This window comes from Gadus chalcogrammus, chromosome 3 (assembly GCF_026213295.1).
Source record: "Gadus chalcogrammus isolate NIFS_2021 chromosome 3, NIFS_Gcha_1.0, whole genome shotgun sequence".
NCBI classification, from domain to species: domain Eukaryota; kingdom Metazoa; phylum Chordata; class Actinopteri; order Gadiformes; family Gadidae; genus Gadus; species Gadus chalcogrammus.
In genome coordinates, this window is record NC_079414.1 from 24,906,775 (window position 1) to 24,929,426 (window position 22,652).

At 44.7% G+C, this 22,652-nt stretch overlaps 2 protein-coding genes across 6 annotated transcripts; both read right to left on the bottom strand.

Moving 5' to 3' along the window:
- Nucleotides 1-24: 24 nt before the first annotated feature.
- Nucleotides 25-8,184, bottom strand: LOC130379848 (uncharacterized). 3 transcript variants are annotated; one of them, XM_056586952.1, is made up of 9 exons: nt 7,998-8,184; nt 6,695-7,387; nt 6,282-6,383; nt 2,884-6,087; nt 1,940-2,504; nt 910-1,026; nt 641-727; nt 256-345; nt 25-123 (listed from the first exon to the last, which is right to left on the bottom strand). In XM_056586952.1, exons 2-4 carry the CDS (start codon nt 7,340-7,342, stop codon nt 4,546-4,548), a joined length of 2,292 nt encoding a protein of 763 aa, XP_056442927.1. In that variant the 5' UTR covers nt 7,343-7,387; nt 7,998-8,184; the 3' UTR covers nt 25-123; nt 256-345; nt 641-727; nt 910-1,026; nt 1,940-2,504; nt 2,884-4,545. The 3 variants fall into 3 exon arrangements, with proteins under 3 accessions (XP_056442927.1, XP_056442928.1, XP_056442930.1); XM_056586953.1 differs by having other exon boundaries at nt 7,906-8,184; XM_056586955.1 differs by having other exon boundaries at nt 46-120; nt 7,906-8,184.
- Nucleotides 8,185-8,667: 483 nt separating this feature from the next.
- Nucleotides 8,668-17,604, bottom strand: scrn2 (secernin 2). Of its 3 annotated transcripts, none has more exons than XM_056586987.1 (9): nt 17,507-17,604; nt 16,695-16,857; nt 15,898-16,079; nt 14,794-14,993; nt 12,562-12,777; nt 11,324-11,489; nt 10,833-11,013; nt 10,128-10,284; nt 8,668-9,095 (listed from the first exon to the last, which is right to left on the bottom strand). In XM_056586987.1, exons 2-8 carry the CDS (start codon nt 16,854-16,856, stop codon nt 10,132-10,134), a joined length of 1,260 nt encoding a protein of 419 aa, XP_056442962.1. In that variant the 5' UTR covers nt 16,857; nt 17,507-17,604; the 3' UTR covers nt 8,668-9,095; nt 10,128-10,131. The 3 variants fall into 3 exon arrangements, with proteins under 3 accessions (XP_056442962.1, XP_056442964.1, XP_056442961.1); XM_056586989.1 differs by having other exon boundaries at nt 8,668-10,038; XM_056586986.1 differs by having other exon boundaries at nt 8,668-10,045.
- Between the last annotated feature and the right edge of the window lie 5,048 nt (nt 17,605-22,652).

Below are 22,652 nucleotides of genomic sequence, written 5' to 3' on the forward strand. Positions count from 1 at the left end.
CCAGAGACCCAGATACATTGAGCTAGCAGCCTGATGGTGTACCTGGACGTGCTGGAAGCCTGCAGATAATCCAGGCATCGGCCCAGGTCCAGGGTCTTGGCTTGGAGACTCCTGAGCTCTCTCCTTAGGAGACTGACAGTCAACATGTGGTCTGGCCTACGGTATGACTATTCCATTACATTTGGCATAAGATGATTTATGACACAAATTGTAAGTGATTTCAGCACTTACAACTAATACCACATATACGCTTACCATGGGTGGGTAGGGGTCCACCTGCATCGTCTGACCGCCCTCTGTAGGCCACGGCTCATAAACTGGGCTGGATTCAGGTTGGCTCCGGCTCTGTTTTGGGAGGGGGTGTTAATGCAGGTCCACCATTATCCAGCAAGGAAGCTCAGCGACTACAATCAGAGGCCATTAAAAAAAGGCATGATGAACGTCCTTATGGGAGGTAGAGAAAACGAACACCTTAGAGAAGCCTGAGGATAGTTGACACATTGCAAATAACTATGATTAGCAATATTACACATACTGTTAAATAGTCCCTGGAATATATTGAACAGCAATGTTAAGACTATGTCAAAGCGTTATGACAATCTCAAAGAAGAACATGTTTCCTCAAAGTAAATAGTTTTACCAAAGGGTTGAGCTGCATCTTCGGACCATCAACTGCATGCCACATCCTAGGATCCAGGGTGGCAGTCGGTGGTGGAAAACTAGGATTCTAGCAAGGGCAACACAAAATAAAACCATGAGGGACTACCAATGGCATCTGGAGAATCACTGGAGTCATTACTAGATTCATTCATTGAAGATGTAGGATATTTTCAGGATTACATTAGTAGTAAGTGTGTAAATACTATGGAATCGTCACATCGCCAATTCCCAATTCCCACTACTTCATACCTCTCGGAGTGTTCTCGATCTGTTGTCCATCAGTGTCTTCACACGAAGCTTCAGGGGATGATCTTCCTGCCGGCCGACCCCATATGTTGTGGAGCTCTTTGGGTCTCTGCTGTGCATCTGCAGGGAAAATCAGACAAGGCTGAACCTAAGATGTACAACACCCATATGCATAGTGATGAAACCTGATTTTAATCCTCTGTGGTATCGTTGTTTCGGGCTAGGTATGTCTCGAGAGTGGTAAATGTTCAACACGTGGTTTGTTCCGAGACACAAGGTAAACAAGCTTGCACTCTGGAGGTGTTTCATAAAGCATCTCTCGAACACAGGTCAAAATATCTGTTTATATTTAAAATGGGCAGAATGGCAAGTAAGCCACAGCTACAGGTTCTAATTGACCCGGGTTGACCTTCAGTCTGTCGTTGCCTGCAGGATGGAATGGCAAAGAGGCCATGCTTGTAGGGTCTGACTGATTTCAAACCCTTTCGACTGTATATGTGGTAGGGCTTTGATTCCGAACTTCGTTATTCGAATATCAAAAAATAAATCAAAATTCGAACGAATATTAGGCAGCCCTTAATATTTGAACCTGTTATGGGCAGGCCAAGAGGGAGAGACGTCGGAGAACCCGACGCAGTCTATTCATAATATTGTAATGACCACGGAAGAGGCAGTGAATGAAGTATTGATTAGACAGCGATTTATTAGAAACCTAATAAACCGCAACGCCGGTAAACAAACCTCGCCAAACCCAATCCAGGTCTTACTGAAGGCATTTAATGGTCATATTCGAATATTAATATTAATAAACAAACTTTGAATATGATTTTTGGGCAAAAGTCAAAGCCCTAATACCTGTCTGTAGAATAAGCTAATCAGGACCGGTGTTAGCACTACAAATGTGTGGTCCAATGAGGAACTGATGTGAGCTTGAAACATGTGGTCGAAATAAAGCATAACAGAATAATTAATGCACATCAATGGAAAGACCTTTCGTTCCAGAGTACGGCAAATCAGCCAATTCACTGCTTACCTTTGGAAAGCCGAGAGACTTCCTTAGCTGCAAAATGGAGTTCACCCTCTCCTTCAGAGAAGATTCATTAGTAGTAGTTAAACAACTCTCTACTAAGTCTTTCTGGTCGTCCAATGGATTGCCAGATAGCTCATTGTTTTTTCTCAAATAGGGCAAGATTTTCTTCAAGGCAATTGCAGCTTTCTTCCGAATAATCCTATTCTCGATTTCTTCAAGTTTTTTCTTCTTTCTCTCCAGCTCATTGTCTATCTCAGCTAATTCCACGGATGGTCCGTCTGGGATAACGGTCCTGTCTGATCCAAGATCTACTGATGGTTCTCTGCAACTAATAAGACCAGGAGATGGAGAAGGAGAAGGAATGCTGTGCTGTCCATAGTCCATCCTGCTGGTTGGTCTTTGTGGTTCTCTTTGATGGTATCTATAGTGGTCCTGGTGATAATGTTGATCATTGTAGTTCAATGTGTATTGCCCCATGTCTTGTTCTGTTCCAGGACATTGAGGTCGGTCATGATCGTACCTGGCCCTTGGAAGGCTGTCCCAGTAAGGGAGATTCATCACGTCTTTCCTAGAACATATGTAAACATCATCATAAAATAAATACTAGGAGCATAACAGCATTATCTTCTGTTATGGATCTAAATGGTGGTCGAAAATAATAATAATAATAATAATAATAATAATAGAAAACGTTAGCTGTTGAATTAAAGAATCAACATGTAGGATAGCACTGCAAACAACGCTGATAATCAAAGGTTTATCATTTTTTAATGCTTCCCTGACATCCCAACGTTGAAAAGGAAAACAGGAATACAACCTGGGATTTGTTAGTGTCTACAACTAGCGGAGCCAGCTAACGTCTACACACACATACTTCCACACAAAACCACTGATAAAACGTCAATTTTACCGATTAGAGAACAATAGAAACATGCACGGTCGCATACCTTATCGCCTTAATGATTAAAGAACTGCATTGCACTCTTTCTTCATAGCTTTTGTTTGTGCTAAACGAGTGAGGTAAACACACACCGACATCAGGGAGGGGGGGGGCGCTCTCCTTCTCGATCGTTGGTAGGCGCGGGGGCACGAGCTGCTCTAGGAGGCCATCGTCTGGTCGGGAGCGCCCGGGTTCCAGGTCGGTTGATGGAAGTGGGTCCGACATGGGGGTCGTTTGCTGGACCATACAGACGAGCAATATCATATATTAGACAGACTCGAAAGACAGTCTGGGAACCAAAGTTACCCTCAAACACAGGTTTGTGTAGTCATTGTTGTTTCCATCTCTCCTAAATTGACCCTCCCTCACCGGAGATGTCTTTTCTTTTGAGTTGTATATCAACCAGCTCTTGTCTCTTAAAACATTACCAGAGCTTTGTCGGACTTAATTAATATAATTTAGTAATGAACCAAAAATATGGTTTACACAGACCTGTATTGATTTGTATTAGATTTATAAGACGTCTTATTAATTGTATGAAGAATTAAATTTAAATGCTGAATAAAGAGGCATAAACTAAATTGCATAAACACGTAGAAGAGGGACTCAAACATTTGCACAAAGTATCTCAGCCACAACCATGGGTCACGAAGAGTAATTAAAGATTTATTTTGCCTTCCGCTATCATCCTGAGGTATAGATATGACGACAGGTCAGAATCATCTAAGCACCATCCTGAAGGATAGGGCTGTGACGTTGACAGAATCATCTCTTCTTTTAAAGGCTTTTTAAATCTCTCCTCAAAGCCCATTTCCGACTGGGTTGCAATTGATGCGGCCCCGTCCGTTTTCCATACGTGTTTTGCATTTATTGCGAATCATTATTCTGTTGAAATCGACATGTTGGTTTGTAGTAAGCGATTTTTAAGCCTTGTTTTAAGAAAGCCCCAGAAGCTTATAATCATTGACGCAGAATCTGCAGCAAAAAACATACATAGAATATAGACAAAATATCGACAAATTATAGGCGTTTAATATAACCAATCAACTTTTGGAACAAATGTACAATCCAAGTTCCTACAGTTTTCAGGGAAAAGGTGTAAGGCAGTAGTATGCATATAGTCTGGTACTTGGTGTCAACACATCTTCCAGATTTTGTTTATTTAACGTGGTATAGTGAATTGGACAATTGTGGCACATTGCTAAACTAAATTTTATAGCACATTTGAATTATGTTGTTCTCACAATATGTTTTGAGTCAGAATAGACAGGTACTTAAACAAGAAGTGATCCTACAGTGTAACAAACACAAGCCAATTCTTAAGGAATGGATATATTTGCAATCCGCAAAATATTGAAGTCAAATATCTGTATTGTTTGCCCTTTGAATGATTATTTGGTTTGGCCATCGAAATCAAAAACCTATTACTTGAGCTTCCACTACTAAAGCCAGTGTATTTAATAATTTTCATGTCCCAGCCTTAGAAAGCCAATCAGATTAAAGTGTGAATCGGTCTTCCTATTCTTGTAACGTTCATTGTCCTTTAACGTTTTACAGGCGCAATTTCGAAAGCTTCGATTAAGCCGGATAGGAAGATTCAGTTACTCCTGGAAGAGTTAGAACCAAATGTTATCTGTTGAATGTGAAACCTTGTCTATCAAAATATCTCTTATGTTTGCTTAGCTCGGTTTGTGTTTATAACCTGCAAATAGCGGGGCCTTGAAGTCGATTTGATTGGATTTGAATGATTGTGATAGTTTGTAAACGACGGCACGGCGGGGGATTGCACGGGCACGGGGGGGGGGTAACTCGGGGGGTACGGGGGGAAAGGCATAGTTCCAGCGGAGACTCCCCACGGAGGGGGCACGTTGTAGGCAGCCGGTGGATAGAGGTGTTGTGAGAACGGGGCAGGTGCCGAGAAGGGGGTGGGAGGTGCGAAGGGGGTGGGGGGTGAGAAGGGGGTGGAGGGGTAACTTGGCGTCAGAGCTTGTGGTTGAGGTAAGTGATAGGAGTTGTTGGGTGCAAACGACTGCAGTGCGGCGATGCTCTGCGGGCGCGCTCTGTCGTCGTCATAGTTTCTAACGGGGGCTATGTTGCACACACTGGCCGCCGGGGCGGTCTCAGGGGCGTTCACCGGAGCCGCTAACGAGTCGATCTTCAGAGAGTTGTGTTTTGTGACAGGAGGTCCAAAGCTAGATCTGCTCGACGAGGAGGATCTGCTGTTGCCTCCGGGAGAGAACATCTGCCTCGTCTCTCTCCTCGTCTCCTTTTCGGACTCCCTTCTCTCTCGGTCCTCCTTGTTGCCGTACAACCGCAGCTGGATCCGGTTGGACATTTTCCCCAGCTCGTCCAGTCCCAGGTCCATCCCGATAGTCTGAAACAAATGCTGCATCTCTTTGCACTTCTGCTCCTCCTCCTGCGTCACTTTCCCCTCGGCCACTGCTTGCGTTGGGGTCAATCTAGTGCCAGCCTTGCCATGAGGGACGCCAGACGTTTCAATAGTTGTGTTTTCACTGGGTTGCTTACTCTGCTGTTGTTGGGGTTCATGGTTCTTATTCCAGTACACTGCGTTTTGGTGCGTGTCCTGCTTCCCAGGGCCTCTGTGAGATCCAAGTAGATCTGCAGCGTTCCGAAGATCGGCAGCGTTCCGATGATCGGCAGCGATCCGATGATCGGCAGCGTTCCGATGATCGGCAGCGTTCCGATGATCGGCAGCGTTCCGATGATCTGCAGTGTTCCGAGGATCAGGAGCGTTCCGAAGATCGGCAGCATTCCGGGGATCGGCAGCGTTCCGAAGATCGGCAGCGTTCCGGGGATCGGCAGCGTTCCGGGGATCGACAACGTTCCGGGGATCGGCAACATTCCGAAGATCAGGAGCGTTCCGAAGATCAGGTGCGTTCCGAAGATCAGGAGCGTTCCGAAGATCAGGAGCGTTCCGAAGATCAGCGACGTTCCGAAGGTCAGCAACGTTCCGTAGATCTGCAGTGTTCCGAAGAACGGCAGCGTTCCGAAGACCGGCAGCGTTCCTGGGATCAGCAGCGTTCCGTGGATCAGGAAAACTGGGAGCCTGACTGACTATCTTGTTGAGCATGTTGACGTCCACCCCTTTGTTGAGCACACTGAGGAAACGCTGGAAGCCATTGCTCCTGGGTGACTGCTCAGGAACACTTTTAACAGGAGCAGGGCTGTGATTGGTGGAGTTAGGTTCCGCCTTTGAGAAAGAAAGCAATACAAATTTGCATGAGTTGCAACACGTATCTTTCATAAATATCCACTGGGCTTCATGTGCAGGTGTGTCTCGTATGCAGTACCAATATAATGTTGTGCATAGAAAGTAATGCGAAACAATTTGGAGAATTTCAAGGATAAGATCTCGCATCATTCAAACTTGCACAAAAGGCCTACCCTTTTGCCGACGTCAGTCACTGGGAAGCCACTGCTGGGCTGCCAAGGATTATAGTTCAGAGGGGAAGTGGATTCATTTTGGTCTCGTGTTGCGTCATACACCTGGTCAGAAGGAGGACAAAAAATAGATTATTTGTAAAAAAAAAATCAAACTGAAGTACGAGTCATCCTAAATAATCAACCATCTAAGCAGTCTCTTCTTAAAGGCCTAAAGTATTGGATTGGAATAAATTGGATTTATCATGTTGTGAAAATGTAGCACTTGCAGTAGTTTGCTTATCTGATGAATTGCATGTAGCCACATGATTATTTCCATTTCCGGGTTGCATCTTTACTGTTGAATCCCCTTAATACAAGTCATTTTGGATACAAGCATCTGCCTAATAAATGTAATGCAACAAATATTTCCATACCTTTGAAGAAGATTCTGGCAATCGTTTTACATCACGTGTCTCGCTCCTGTCTTGCGTCTGTCTATTCATGGCATAGTCAGATTGATGCCTGTACGCAAAATCTTCAGGAGATGCTCTGCGTTTTTTGGACTCTACCGGCCTTTTACCATAGTCTGAATCCTCTTTGGTTGGTGGCCAAGATCTGAAGTCACTGTTGAGCCTCCTGTGTTGAAAATGGTCGTCCACGTTGCCGGTGAGACTTTTCCTCCTCTCAGAGACTCTGTGCTCTTGTGATGTACTGGTCTCCGGGGATGTGTACCTAAACCTTGTATAATCCCCATCCCCGCCGCCGCCACCACCACCGCCGCCGCCGCCGCCGCCTTGGTCAGGGACAGCAGATCGCCGTTCCGGGCTTCTTTGGGTTCGATTCCGATGAGATGGCTCCTTACTGTAGGCCCTCTGCAGTGAATCACTGTACTGGTGCTTGTCCTTGGTCCCAGTAGAGTCTTTGGGGTTCTCTCCGTAGTAGGAGCGGTGGGAGTCCCGTGATGCGGCACTGCTGCGACCTCCTTGGGGTTCTCTCCATCTGTCATCCTGGTCGCCCCTTTCCCTCGGGCTTCGCTCTCTGAACTGCCGCCTCGGGGTGCATTCCAATTTCTTTGAGTTCATTCTCGGGGCCCGTTGTTGGTTACTGGGTGAATATCAGGGCTGTGTCTGAAGAAAAACGTAGACTTTAAAAAACTATGTTGAAGTCCACAACATACGTACAAACGCATAAAATATGACATTTCAAATAAGTTATTTAAATCACCCTATATAAACAGATTGTAAAAAAGTACATAGCCATCTTTAAAATAATACAGGCGTAAAATACACCCTACGATCATAGTATTATAAGAGCATCCCTTATTCAAGTATCAAATGTCAGTAATATTCAACCAACTCTACCACAACCAAACAGGACATGTGTCCTTAAGACCTGAATCACAATGTAAACACATGCATCCTTACACGACCTACACTGGGAAACCCATGTTCAGCCTCACACCTCTCACACACACATGGACCTGATGCTAACGGAAACAAGGCTAGTTAGCAACTGCAGCTAGTCGATTCCCCAGTTCGACACCATACACATTTCCACACCGTAAACAGAATCCACACAGCATATTATGGTATACGTGTGGCAAGCTGTAGATGGTGGATACGATATTCGACCAACTGTAACATACACTCATGGAGGGAGCAGCTGCTGGCTGTGTGTTGCTATCTGAAATGGTCGCTAGCTCTCCTATGGTGACGGTCGGAGCGGGCCTGCAGATACCGTGTCCGGCGGATGCGCTCTTCATCACGGGCACCGATGTCCCGGGTGTGAGTCTGGTTGAACTCGCAGTCCGGTTGGATGGATTGTTAACTGTTGGCAAAATCTCTCATGTCGTATTTACCCGAAGAACGTTCTACCTCTCTCTCTCTCACTCTCTCGCCTTTTTCTTTTTCGTTTCTATTGACGTCGTGACGCGCAAGTGCTTGGGCTACACTGTCCTCTACTGGTAGAAACTTGAAATAAAATAATAATAATAAAAAAGATGTATATGTAAATATAATAAAATATATATTTATTTATTTATATATACTGTATATATAACATAAAGAAACGTCTGCTTGTGACCCCTGTCTCAAGGTTATCCGTACCATACTCATGAATAATATTAATAACTGCAAAGATCATGTGTCAGTTTGGATTTTAATCGTAAATCAATGTACCAACGGTTTTTTGATAAAACGTTAAATTCATAAAATGTCATGGATTATTGTCAATTCAAAGCCCTTAGTGATATCGTAAAAGCTTTGACAGCCAAGAATATAGAAAAATATGGAAACAACTCAATTATGTAGCTTGTATATTCACAAATTAAACTAATAAAGGACTGAGTAATAATACGTTTAGATATGTGTATGCAGATCGTGATAGACTACAATTTAAATATATATATTTTTAATTAAAAAGACAAGACACAATTAAAGCACAGACAGTACACATTCTTTATTGGATCTTTACATATCAAGACTGCCACCATGAGACGCCCTAGTCACTCACAGTAACGAACAACATCAAACAAATGCTGTACTTGAATCAACAATTTGTGCAAAGTCAGGTACCTTTACCACATAAACATGGCTGTGCATTAGCCTACATCATTATACTCACTAACGAAGTTCACTCATCATTACCCCCTTGGTTGGAAAGCGGTGACAGCCCAAACGCATGATAAGTGAAGGGTAGTTATTATGTCTGCTTGGGGAGGTGGAATCACGTCAGAGAGGTGTTTAGAGTAAGCCAAACGGAAGCAGATCAGACTGTAATATTCCCTTGGCCAGCTCCTGGGGATCAGCAAGCACTAGGACTCTCCACTGGAGGGCGCTGCAACAGAGAGCAATGTCATCTTGTAGGGTTTCATGGTGACTTACAGCTGAATTATATGTCTGAGTCTAACAGCCAGTTGGGTGTACATCGAATAGGGATGCGCAGCTAAGGTAGTTTCACCTGCGCCTTGTACTGATAATTTCCCCTAAGGCTTAGATAAACTAGGTTAATCACTACTATTAATCTAAACTAAGGCTTCACCAGAATGTGAAACAAAGGTAATGAAATGGGCAAACTGTATGCATATTAGGCTAATATTAGGCTTTTATATTATCAGTTGAGATGCAGGCGCAAGTTGAGGCTGTGTTTCTGCATCGTGTGTCCAGCTGTAAAGTACTTGCTTGTTTTTTTTGTCATTGAATTTCGTATGAGGCAGATTTGCGGAAAACCGTGTCCAGAGGATTGGGCATACTTCTTGCCAACCTTTTGAGCATGCACACACATGCACAGTATGCACTTGAGTGTAGCCTATTTCTAATGCATCGATGTGGACTTCATAGCAGGCTTTCTTTATTTAGGCAAAATTATCAAACGGAAAACTTTAGTATTTAGAATTTAAAAGCTGATTTTAAACAACCTGCCTGCAAAAGACCTGCATATTACAGGCCTTGGATATCGAAGAAGGCGGTTCTGGGAACACCTACAACCGGGATAATATTCGGATCAAGCATGTCAATCACTCAATCTGTGCATCCCTACAAGCTACTGTTTGGATTTATGAAGACGATGTGTTGTACCAAATAAAATATCTGGGAACCTCCCACAACTAGTCTATACTCGATGCGCTCGGATGTTTTTTTGGATGTCGGCATCAATGAACCGGAAAACGTAGCAGGGAAGATGTCGCAGACGGGGCCGTCTCCGCCGGTTACGTCTTTAGGAGGGAAGCCCTGGCGATGACCTCTGACCCTATAAGGGCACGACTCCTTCTCTGTACCGCCTTGGCGCTTCAACACAGAAGTATGAATCACCCTATTTGTGGAGTACGAGTCAAAACACACACAGGGGGGGGGCAAGACTGTCTCTCACCTTCTTATTGGTAGAACTTAATCTCTGCGTCGACACAGTCGAAGAACAGATCCCCCAGCTCCTCTCCAGGCAGCTCTCCGCTCAGCATGGCCAGGATGTCAACCAGACACTGGGACTCCAGGTCCCGGAGGATCTCGTAGACGGCCAACCCCTCATTCTGAAGGATACGTGGTACTTGTATGAGCGTAAATAGGGGGCAGACAGACAGACAGACTCCAGACCAGGCTGGCAGGTTTATTGCCTGCTAATTCTATTGTGTAACAGGGAGAACATGTCATTTTTGTTCATTTGTAAAGAATTAAATTCTATTTTAAATTTGTGTATTTGAGGCCAACAGGTGGTAGTTTAACTCTCCCACGAACATGTAATCCAGACACACGATGTACCACGTACATCCATTTGATGTAAATTTTTTACTGATTTCAAATCACAAAAATGTAACTGCATTAGTAAAAACCACTTCTCTTACCACTACTTATTATTACTTATTCACAAACAAAATAATAAAATCGGTCTCGAGAAATGTTATATAGTGGCGTTGTATATTTATGGGCACCTTTATTTCTACTCCCATCTATTTAACCTTTTCCTAAAAAACAACTATTGTTGTAACTATTGTGCCAAGATAACCATCAGATGAACATCGTGTACATTCAGCGGGCGACGCAGCGCTACCGCTAGCTTAGCTCAGCCCACAGCGCCCACCTGGCTGGCGTCCATGTTGGAGAGGGCGCCCTGGTGGGCCTTGTAGAGGTCGTGCCGCCGGTCCACCTGGCTCTGGAAGCGGGGCTGCCTCCTGGCGGGGTCGTCGGGGCCGTACTGCGGCGAGGCCACGCGCTGCATCGGGCCGATGCGCTCGGAGAACACAAAGGGCTTGAAGATGGACCTGGTGGCGCGGCGGAGAAAGGGGGTCCCAGACCAGGGGAGGGGGAGAGGGAGACACAGGGACACACGTGCCCCGAAACAAAGAGACGGAGAGAGAGGGAGACAGACAGACAGACAGAAGGAGAGATCGCCGTCAACCCAGAGAGCAGTCTGAGGTGAAATGTAGGAGGAATAGACGTGATAAAAGGGGAAGGGGGGGGAGTAGATTCTCATGTCATTTTTTATTTATTTTTTTAAATCAGCACTGCGCTCGTCGAGATGAACGGTGTGCTGTGTGAGGACACCGTGGGGCGGGCGGGCAGGCGGCGTACCTGGAGGGATCGGGGGTTGCAGTGAAGAAGTGAATGCAGGGCAGGCCGGGGTCGCGGGGCAGGACAGACACCATGCTGCCCGTGGTGCAGAAGCCGCCCGAGTCCATGCAGATGCCGCTGGGCTTGTCTCTCAGGATGGACATCATCACCTCAGCCGTCACCGACCCTTGGGTCAAATAAATAAGGGAACGAGTGCTGTGTGAATGAGGAATCTGCTCGGGCTAAGTAGGGCTACACTACCATATTTACATTTGCTGGCCGTCATACCAATTTTATGCCTTCACAGAACATACCTTTTGAACCAGGCACACACACACACATGCGTATGAATACACACACACACACACACACACACACACACACACACACACACACACACACACACACACACACACACACACACACACACACACACACACACACACACACACACACACACACACACACACACATTGCTGTATCGACTGCGGATCACTCTTTTCTCTATATTTATAAGTGTGAAGTGATATATTTATAAGTGTGTGATTTACGGGATGGTTAGTTAAAATTTGCTTCTTAATTTTTGGTGCAATTAATATCATTATGTCATATTAATATTGGGCTTACATAAGACATATATTAGACCTCGCATATTAATTTAAATTATGTAAAAACAATTGTAAAAGTAAAAACAATTGTGATTACAAATTCGTAAAACTCAATTCATTAATCCAAATGCATTGCCCATAATAGGCTTCCCTCACAAGCATGCAGAAAAATTGACAAAATTGGGCAAATTCGCAGATTATAAAATAGCTTCAAATGATGGCCCGACACACAATGTAGAGCGCCTACATTTATTCGGCCATCTCAACTTATAATATCGTATCCTAATATTACTTAAATAGTTATTCAGTTTGCTAATTTCATCACTTTCATTTGAGTTTAGAGATTGATGAACAAATTTAGCCTTAGACAAAAAACGTAAATGGCCAGCAGGGGGAGAAAACCCCATTTTATAATAACGGGGTGTAGTGTATTTATCTTCAGTTTAGAAACGGCGGTTTGAGAAGCAAACAGGTGCAGCTACAGCAATATGTGGATCTGTGTTAGAAACTATCCGTGCATCACTGACTCAGACACACACACACACACACACACACACACACACACACACACACACACACACACACACACACACACACACACACACACACACACACACACACACACACACACACACACACACGGCTCCTCACCGTCGTGCTGCTGCATCAGGGCCGTGCCTCCTCTGTATCGTTGCTTGGCCAGTTCCATCCGGGCGGGGGGGTTCTCCGGACTGAACACCTGGGAGAAGTTGAACTCCCCCTCCCCATCCCACCAGCCCTGGGACCGGGCCACGCTGCGAAGCTCAGGGTGCTCGGCCGAGATCTCCGTACCGATGGTCAGCTGGTTGGAGATGTTCTTCACCCCCGCTGAAGACACAGGCAGTGGAGACCAAGACGTCACCCTCTGAACGAAGATGAGCTCTCCCACCCAGAGACGCCCGTACAAGGCGCGACTGATTCAGGATTTATCACCGGCCTTCCGCCGGGAATGTCGAGTGGCTTCAAAGGGGAAATTGTGTTCTATATATCAGTAATAAAGTAATACTGATAGGGGTCACGTTCTTATTACCATTATTACATTATTACATTTACTGAGCTGACGCTGTGAACCAAAGTGACTCACAAGTGCATTGTTAGTGCGTTCAACTATGAAGATACAAGCCACAAAGTGCAGGAATCATGCCAGTACATACAATTGGTCAGACTAGCAAACTGCCACAAGTGCTACAGTTTAGGAACAAGAGGTAGTAATTGCAGAACTTTTTCTTTCTGCTAGTCGACACAAACGAGCCACATCAAACTACCCAGGGTTCAACTAGGGGAAAACCATTATACGTAGGTGATGACGTTTTTAAAAAATACCAAAATGTTAAGCAAATAATGAAATAGATCTTATTAGCCGCATCTAGCTTAAAGCGGCCTCCTCCTTCATATGAAAGCAGCAAGGATGAGTTACTTTCTTTCATGTGGGACTTCATAAGGCAACCTTTCAACACAACGTTTTAAAGAGTGCGGCTTCACTCTCAAAGAGATCCAAATTGCACAAAGGATATAAATACTGTTGATTATGAAAGTGAGTAAAATGATACCAGTCCGAAGGTGATTTACAAGAGTGCTCTCTTCTGTACCAAACGTAAACTTTAATGAATTATTAAATTATTATATATAACAGATCATTGACTTGTGCTGACTTATAATATTTAGTAATATAATTGTATGTGTCAGTTTCAAACAGTGTAGCACAGGAGATGAGTGTGTGTGTGTTCGAGCTTGGTCCTAGCGATAAGTAAAGGAAAGTGGGGAGCAAAGATCAAAAGTGTATTTTTGTTATTATGCAAGAGAAAGCCTAACTTAAGTAAATATTATTACATTGTGTCACACGCTATTCAATGTTATGCACACAAAAAGTACACACACATAGAACACAACCAACATACTTTCAAAATAAACTTTTTGTAAAATAAGGAAAAAGATAAGCATATTTATCCCACTTTCTTTACACTTGAAAATGTGATATTTGGAAATGTTGATTAATAATTTTCATCCATTTAATGTTTATCCTCATTATTGTATACCCTACCACTTGAATGTTTGTTACAATTATATAACTGCAAATAACACGGTAGCACAAGAAAATGATCAGTATAATGTTGATTGATATATTGATTAAAGGTTGCGAATGGACTCTGTCAACCACAATCAGACTGTCATTTCACTAACTCAACTTACTTTAATCAATCAACAAAAGTTATATTCTTTCGAGATCAAAAGTTTGGCAAATTAATTCACCAAACTCTGAAAAAACAGAAGCTCTTCCACTGTTAAATGTTCCACACTGGAAATCTTTTCACGCCTCTTCCCTTAACTTCCGGTATGTAATATGGTGCCGGGAAGGAGGCCTATTGAACCGCAGCCATCTGACATATTGATAGTTTATGCTCAACACCTGCTCAGGTGAGTGTCCCGGCTGGCAACACACCTGGTGGTGACTGGGGCGGCAGTGATGAAATGGATACACCACAAGCGTGTCAAAATGTCCTGTTGGAGGCGAGACTACCCGCAGCCCAGAACTCACTTTGGATTCTGTATTTCCGTTTTGTTAAAGCTGAAGAATTAACTTCTACCAATATCTTTATATTGTATACTTTATCTTGTATTGTTGCTGCCTTTCGACTTTTGAGGAACCAAGCCTTATCGTTTTACTATTGTGTACTTGTACAATAACATGTGATAAAATGAACTCTGAATCTGAATTGTAGTTTCTACTCTTAATCGAAAAACATATCTATTTTTTGAATTCATACTACTGTCCTGAACTTTCTGCTATGACACCAGAATCCACCGGCTGGGTTCCACAACCAATCATCTTAGCGACGTGTTTACCTGTGACCTTCTGGGCGACCCACAGCCGGCCGGCGGTCTCCAGGACCCAGGCCTCGGTGCGGTCCACCAGCAGGAAGGTGTTGTGGTAGCTGAAGGGCTCCTGGGCCTCCCTGCAGGGGCCCCCCTGCCCGTGATCCTCCAGGAGCCCAGTGATCACCTCCAACGCTGCCCAGGCGCTGGCACCTCGCTCCAGCCCCAACCTGCCAACACAAACACCCTCTGCTTCAGCTGAAACACCCCTACCTCACAGTACCGGATGGTATAGTCCAAGCTGGGAGCAGAACGAACCAAGGCGGGATTGCATAGAGAGTAGAACTGTATAAACACGCGACATCTGGTCGAGTATGGACCCATCTGGCTAATATTACCAATAACTAATGTCAAGACCGATATTATCATCACTAATTCAAACACACATGACAGCTGGCCAAACTGTATGTTTTTTATTTTCTTTATATTACAAACTAATATCTTAACAGACATTATCATAACTCATTCAAACTTAAACACATGACAGCAGGCCAACTGTATGATTTTTCCTTGGTATATATTACAAACTAATGTTTAGAATATTATCGTTACTAATTCAAACTTAAACACGTGACAGCAGGCCAACTGTATGATTTTTCTTTACCTTCTATTACAAACTAATGTCAAAACCGATATTATCATAACTAATTCACACTTAAACACATGACAGCTCGCCAACTACATGTTTTCTCTTTTCTTTACATTACAAGCTATTGTCAACAAGACAGATATATTCATAGTTATCATAAACACATCACAGCAACTCAATAAAATAAGGTGTGTATAACATTGCCTACTGACATTCTTCATTTATATACCTCGACAACTTAAGTGACGCACGCGCTCTTTGCACATACCTGTAAATGTATTTGAATCTGATGACTAGATAAGTATGGCAGTTTTTTTTATTTGTAGTAGCCTGTGTATGTCTCTTTGTTGTGTGTCCTTGTGTATATTGTGCTTTTTCTGTGTACCTAAACTGAACTGAACTGAACTGAACATGCCTGTTTCCTGACCACACAGTGGGCTACATATATATATATATATATATATATATATAACTGGACCGCTTACCGGACCAGGTCCATGCCCAGCAGGGCCTCTCCGTCGGAGACCGGCTCGCGGGTCCAGACGGCCTCGTTCCCCACACACACACCCTGGTCGTTGGCCCCCATCTCGGCCCCCCAGAGCCAGGCCGGTCGGCTCAGGACCACCGCGTGGGTGTGCTCTGCCTGGGGGATCTGAATGTATGTGCACTACAGGGAGAGAGAGAGAGAGAGAGGAGGGGGGGGGGGGGGGGAGAGAGACAGAGAGAGAGAGAGAGAGAGAGAGAGAGAGAGAGAGAGAGAGAGAGAGAGAGAGAGAGAGAGAGAGAGAGAGAGAGAGAGAGAGAACACCAGAAAGACAGACAGACAGACAGACAGACAGACAGACAGACAGACAGACAGACAGACAGACAGACAGACAGACAGACAGACAGACAGACAGACAGACAGACAGACAGACAGACAGACAGACAGACAGACAGACAGACAGACAGACAGACAGACAGAGACAGAGACAGAGAAAGAGAGAGACATGGACATAGACAGACATTATTATCAGTGGACAATTTTTTTTTAAGGATTTATGCGATAATGTGAGCCCATAGTTCAAGTTGAATAAATTTGAATTTCAACATGAATGAAAAAATCTAAGCCTGACTGCCATTAATATCATAATAATTTACATTACAATACTAAAAACCTAAAGCCATGAAAATGTAATCTGTTGTTACACCAAACAATATGAGTAATAACAACCATCACATTGAACCTGAATTCCTATTCGAAATAAATGGCCCAACATAATAGTCTTTCAGGGGGCCCTACCTCCACCGAGGACCCGGTTGGGTGCGCGGCCGCAGGGTAGAAGACCACCTCCTGCACCTCATCCCGTGGACGGTCCGAGTTCTTCCCGAAGATCACATGATCATCGCGAGAACCCGGAGGCAGGGATACAAAACAGTCACATGACAACGGGGGTTCTGCCATCCTGAGAACAGAAATGATGAGGCAGATTGTTACTGGGGCGGTCATAGCTGAGTAGGGATTATTTCGTCTCAGTTTTAGAATTAGCATTTAAAATTGATTTGGACGGCACATCTGTGTCACGGAGGAAATTAAATCACAAATTGATAGGAATAACCCCTCACACTCTTCTTAGAAATCTATCTAGGAAATCTGCCCATCCTTCTCGCTGGAGGATTAGGAAGCCTTCTGCTGAGCACTTTATTCACTTATAAGCTTCACAAATCCGACCGGAAGATTGTTGCATATGGGTACACTACACTTCCTCTCAGCATTGCTAAATTGAATCGAACCTGATACATGAACTAATGAGTCAAAGTGGATCAGATTGTCGTCTGGTCGTGTTGATCTGATCAGCAGCTCAAAGCGGTGTTTATTGTGACAGCGGGCCTTGACGGTGACCGTCTGTCACACACACAGACAACACACAGACACACGCACACAGACACACAACCACACACACTGTGCAGGGGAGGGGGGGAACGACAGCCAGCGAGCCACGACGCCGTCACAACATGCCAATGCGAGAGATGTCAACCGCTAGGCGAGGTTTATAAGGTATAAGGCTACCGTAACTACTGCTTTGCTCTAATTCCCGCAGAGAAAAATGTTACCTTTCCGACCGCAGGACCGGACAGCTAGCGGGGAAGTGTCTGCAGGTTGGAGTGCTCTGCTGCACCACGTGACCGGCAGTCCACAGGTCTACTTAAAGGTCTAGTAGTGGTTCCTCTCGACGCGTCACTGTGCGACTCGACCTCATCACTGTTAGATCTAATGTACATTCTTAAATAATGCATGTGAATGTGAATGTGCCTTCTTAATGCAGATCCTAACTGTACTGACAGTGTTATATTATTGTCTCTTTTTCTTCTCGACAAATGTACTGTGTCGAGTTGCTAAATGCCCCAACTGTAAATGTAAATTACTATGTATTATTTTAAAGGTTTTTTATTTGTTGAAGTGCTGGTTGTTGAAGAATTAAAGCAGCAATATAACATAATCTTACACTTGATTCTGATCCTGGGCCTCAGTAGGATATCATTCTCACTCAACACGCCTGGCTCCTGTAAATACAATATTTACTGCGGCAATACCACAAATGTGTGCGTGCAAACCATCGCTTTTAAAATAAGAAAACCAAACCAAAGTAGGATTTTGTCTTCTGTAAAAAAAAAATCATAATCTTTATAATCTGATTATAATCCATGTACACCAATCAGACGACAACACAAATAACAAAGACGGAAGGCATAAACTGCAAGCAGCCAGCATGCCTTCCATGACCTTAAGGCGTCTGCCTGGTTCAGGGAGTGGCGGATCATGTAGTATAACTCTATCAACAAGCATTTCAGTTGAGCTATCCTTTGTGCGTCGTTTGGTAGGCCCTATACAAGTTACACTGCTTTAGACACCAGATATTCCTGTACATGTTCCATGCCACAGAGCAATAACGTGCAAACATTGCATTCCATCTCTTCAACACAAGGAGCAATTACACCGGCATACACCTTTTACGGGGCAACTAACCGACGTTGACATGCATCCCTCGCCGACATTGTGTCTAGGGGCCACACCTAATTGCGCAGATGTAGTGTATGACAGAGGAATGGGAACACCTTGCAAACGGAAAGACATAAGCCCATAACCGCTGGGACGGATTTAGAATGAGGCATGATGTACGTCGCAACGTCAGACCTCGATGACGGCCTCCGTTTCGGAAGGATAGGATTGTCAGAATGGGATTGGTATCAATGGTATTTTAGTAATTCATCGTGGAATTATTTGTCATTATGGAATGACGTTGTTGCGTTGTGATCAGCGCTTCTCAAGTGAGGCTTGGAGAAACTAAGCTTTGATGAGCCTATGGTTGTACGGTGAATTTAGGTTTATTGAGGATTTTACGATTCTGCAATTCTTGTGATCACAAAATGGCGGAGAATGTTATAATAATTTATAACTGTAGGTGACTGTAACTGTAGGTCTGCATGTAACTCGTATAACACGGAGACTTTCAAACACAAGGACAGCTTCATAACTCCTCAAAGTCCTGCTGAAGAAACGTCCCAAAGTTCCTGATGTTCTCTCTCCATAGCTCTAACATGTGTGTTCCTGATGTTTTGCAACGGATGATGCTGTTAATTCTTTGATGAACTTGGACCCAGCGATCCTATGTTGCTATGGCAGACTTTCTTGGCGGGAACAGTACAGAACCTCGGCAGGAATCCAACAACATCGAGGGGCATTACTCATTAATCCGTTATAAATTAAGCTTCACTTATTTGTGTTTTTGAATTGAATATAGAGATTTTACCGGCATTTTATGTATACCATATTCTATACATCAATATGATAAATTATATAAAATATTTGTAATAACAATAATAATACACACATACTGTAATACTCACATAATAACATAAAATAACAAAATAGTACAGCAATAAATGTGCCATGCTACATGCTACAACATTATCCAATCCCTTCAGTTTATTCTGGGACTCCAGAGGCTGTTAAACCTGGACCCACCAGCACACACCCTACCAGTGCTACGGTGGGTGTCGAGGTTACGGGTGAGAGTTTGATTCTCTGCGGTGCGGCGCAGTAAACGGCGTGCCTCTGTGGCCTCGGCCGGCGGAATGCTGCGGGGGGAAAACCTTCTAGAATCTTCGGAAACGTGTGAGTCGACGGCCGGAGCACTTGGCTGACTGCACGCGCCCTCAGTCCTTTCATCTCCAAGAGTGTGCTGACAACATTGGCACATCCTGTCTGCCCTGACACCCAAACAACACGAGAAACACCTACCTGAGACCGAGACAGGCGCACCCAACGTTAGGCGGTGAACACGTACTTGTAAACACATAGTGCACACACGCACACTCACTCACACACAAACACATGAGTGTGGATGCACAGTGCGCACGCAGATAAATACATTTACATACAACAACATATGTGCACCCATATAAGCTCTCAGTGGTACAAACACACACATACACACACACAAACATTCACACACAGAAGTAAGACAACAATGTAAACAGTTTTGAACAGGTGAGTACAAGCAAGTACAGTGAGCATAATGGAAAGAGCAATATAACATTTGACAAAAAACAATTCATAAACAATAAATATTTTTTGTTTTATCTGTACCTTGTGAAACTTTGAGCGTCTTTGCGTTATTTCCTCAAGAACTTACCAGTATATTCAATTATTTTGAGTCACCTGCTCATTGTATGTCATCTGCTGTCAAATTGTTTTTTAAATTGTGATTAATTTCTTGTGATTAAAAGGTGTGACTTTTATATAGGTATTTTACTCTAATTCATGCATTTGATCACTAAACATGATTTTCATCCTGGTGGTTAACAAAATAAATATAGGGTGGGAATAAGGAGTTTATACTTGTATACAAACCCTTCAATCTAAATGGCCTAAAGGGACACTGTTCTGAAAAACTATTCTCCTTCTTTATTTGCCTCCTATGTGGCTCTGCTGACACACAGATCAGCCATCTCCAATTTCATCATGAGTCACATAAACATAAAACGATATAAACACACTTTATGAACTGAGATATATGACTTTTGGGCCATGCTGATATTAAAGTAATCAAAAAGCAAATAAAAAATAACCAATAGGCCTACAAGCAAGTACTTTTTGAAATGATTGCAACTAAAATATGAAGCGAATGAAATATGAACTGTTTGGAACAAACTAAAAGTCATAATGAGGCTGACATGAGATTCAGAACGCAAAAACAAAATTATGATTTATCTCTCACACACACACATGCACAGCACAGCACTTGCTCACACACACACACACACACACACACACACACACACACACACACACACACACACACACACACACACACACACACACACACACACACACACACACACGCGCACACACACACACACACACACACACACACACACACACACACACACACACACACACAGTCCTAGAGGTAGATGAACATGTAAACACACACACACACACACACACACACACACACACATACACACACACACACACACACACACACACACACACACACACACACACACACACACACACACACACACACACACACACACACACACACACACACACACACACACACGAACACACACACACACACACACACACACACACACACACACACACACACACACACACACACACAACTAAACACAGCTATGTAGCAACCCCACTCCTAAGGTGAGGATGTAGATGTGTGGGAAGCACTGAGGCCGGAGATGGACTGAAGGGCTGGGGAGTGAGACGGTGGACTGGGGAGTGAGACGGTGGACTGGGGAGTGAGACGGTGGACTAGAGGGCTGGGGAGTGAGGCGGTGGACTGGGGAGTGAGGCGGTGGACTGGGGAGTGAGACGGTGGACTGGGGAGTGAGACGGTGGACTGGGGAGTGAGACGGTGGACTGGAGAGTGAGGCAGTGGACTGGGGAGTGAGACGGTGGACTGGGGAGTGAGGCGGTGGACTGGGGAGTGAGACGGTGGGCTGGGGAGTGAGACGGTGGACTGGAGGGCTGGGGAGTGAGACGGTGGACTGGAGGGCTGGGGAGTGAGACGGTGGACTGGAGGGCTGGGGAGTGAGACGGTGGACTGGAGGGCTGGGGAGTGAGACGGTGGACTGGAGGACTGGGGAGTGAGGCGGTGGACTGGGGAGTGAGACGGTGAAATGGAGGGCGGGGGAGTGAGGCAGTTGGCCGACCAAAGGAGATGAGAGGTGTTGTGGGACGGAAACAGCTGGTGATGAGCCCGGAGGATATGAATCGGTTGGAGTCTAATAAAGCTAAAGGTATTACTGCTGCAAGTGTGTGTGTGTGTGTGTGTGTTGTTTGTGTGTGTGCTTATGCTTGTGTATACATGCGTGCATGCGTCTGTGTGTGTCTGTATGTATGTCTGTCTGTCTGTCTGTCTGTCTGTCTGTCTGTCTGTCTGTCTGTCTGTCTGTCTGTCTGTCTGTCTGTCTGTCTGTCTGTCGGTCTGTCTCTCCGTCTGTCTGTCTGTCTGTCTGCCTTCCTGAGATTTTCCCGGAGAGGTGAGGAAGGAAATCTCCTGTTTGTGTGTGTGTGTGTGTGTGTGTGTGTGTGTGTGTGTGTGTGTGTGTGTGTGTGTGTGTGTGTGTGTGTGTGTGTGTGTGTGTGTGTGTGTGTGTGTGTGTGTGTGTGTGCATGTGTGTGTGTGTCTGTGTGTATGCGCGCTTGTGTGTGTGTGAGTGTGTGTTTGTGCATGCGTGTGTGTCTTGTTTACACGTGTCTTTCCGTCCGTCTATCGTCTGTCCTTCCGCCCCTCAGGAACTCTTTAGTCCTACTCCATCACTCATGCATGCGGTGCATCGAGTCCTACAGTGGTGCGCCTCACCTTCTATCGGTCTCCCACTCTGCACACACGCACATAAAAGAAGCTGTCTTAAGGCGAGAGCACGAAATTAGGAAGCAGAAGCTCGCAGCCATTAAGGCTCTCGGTTGAAAGGCAGCGCTGGAAGGTGGGAGGGACGGCCGGGGCGGAATGAGCCGCGCAGACAGTAATGACGGCGCCAGTGCTGTTTAACAATCAAAGTTGGGGGGCGGGGGCTCGCCGAGGAAGTGTCTCTCTGAAAATACAGGTGTTTGGTACAATCAAAGCACAGCTTGCAGAAATGACTGGGTTTGAAGTTGAAAGAGGAGGCGGGGGGAGGGTGGGGGGGGGGGGGGGCGGGGTGGGGATCGGAGGGGGGAGTACGGAGGGGG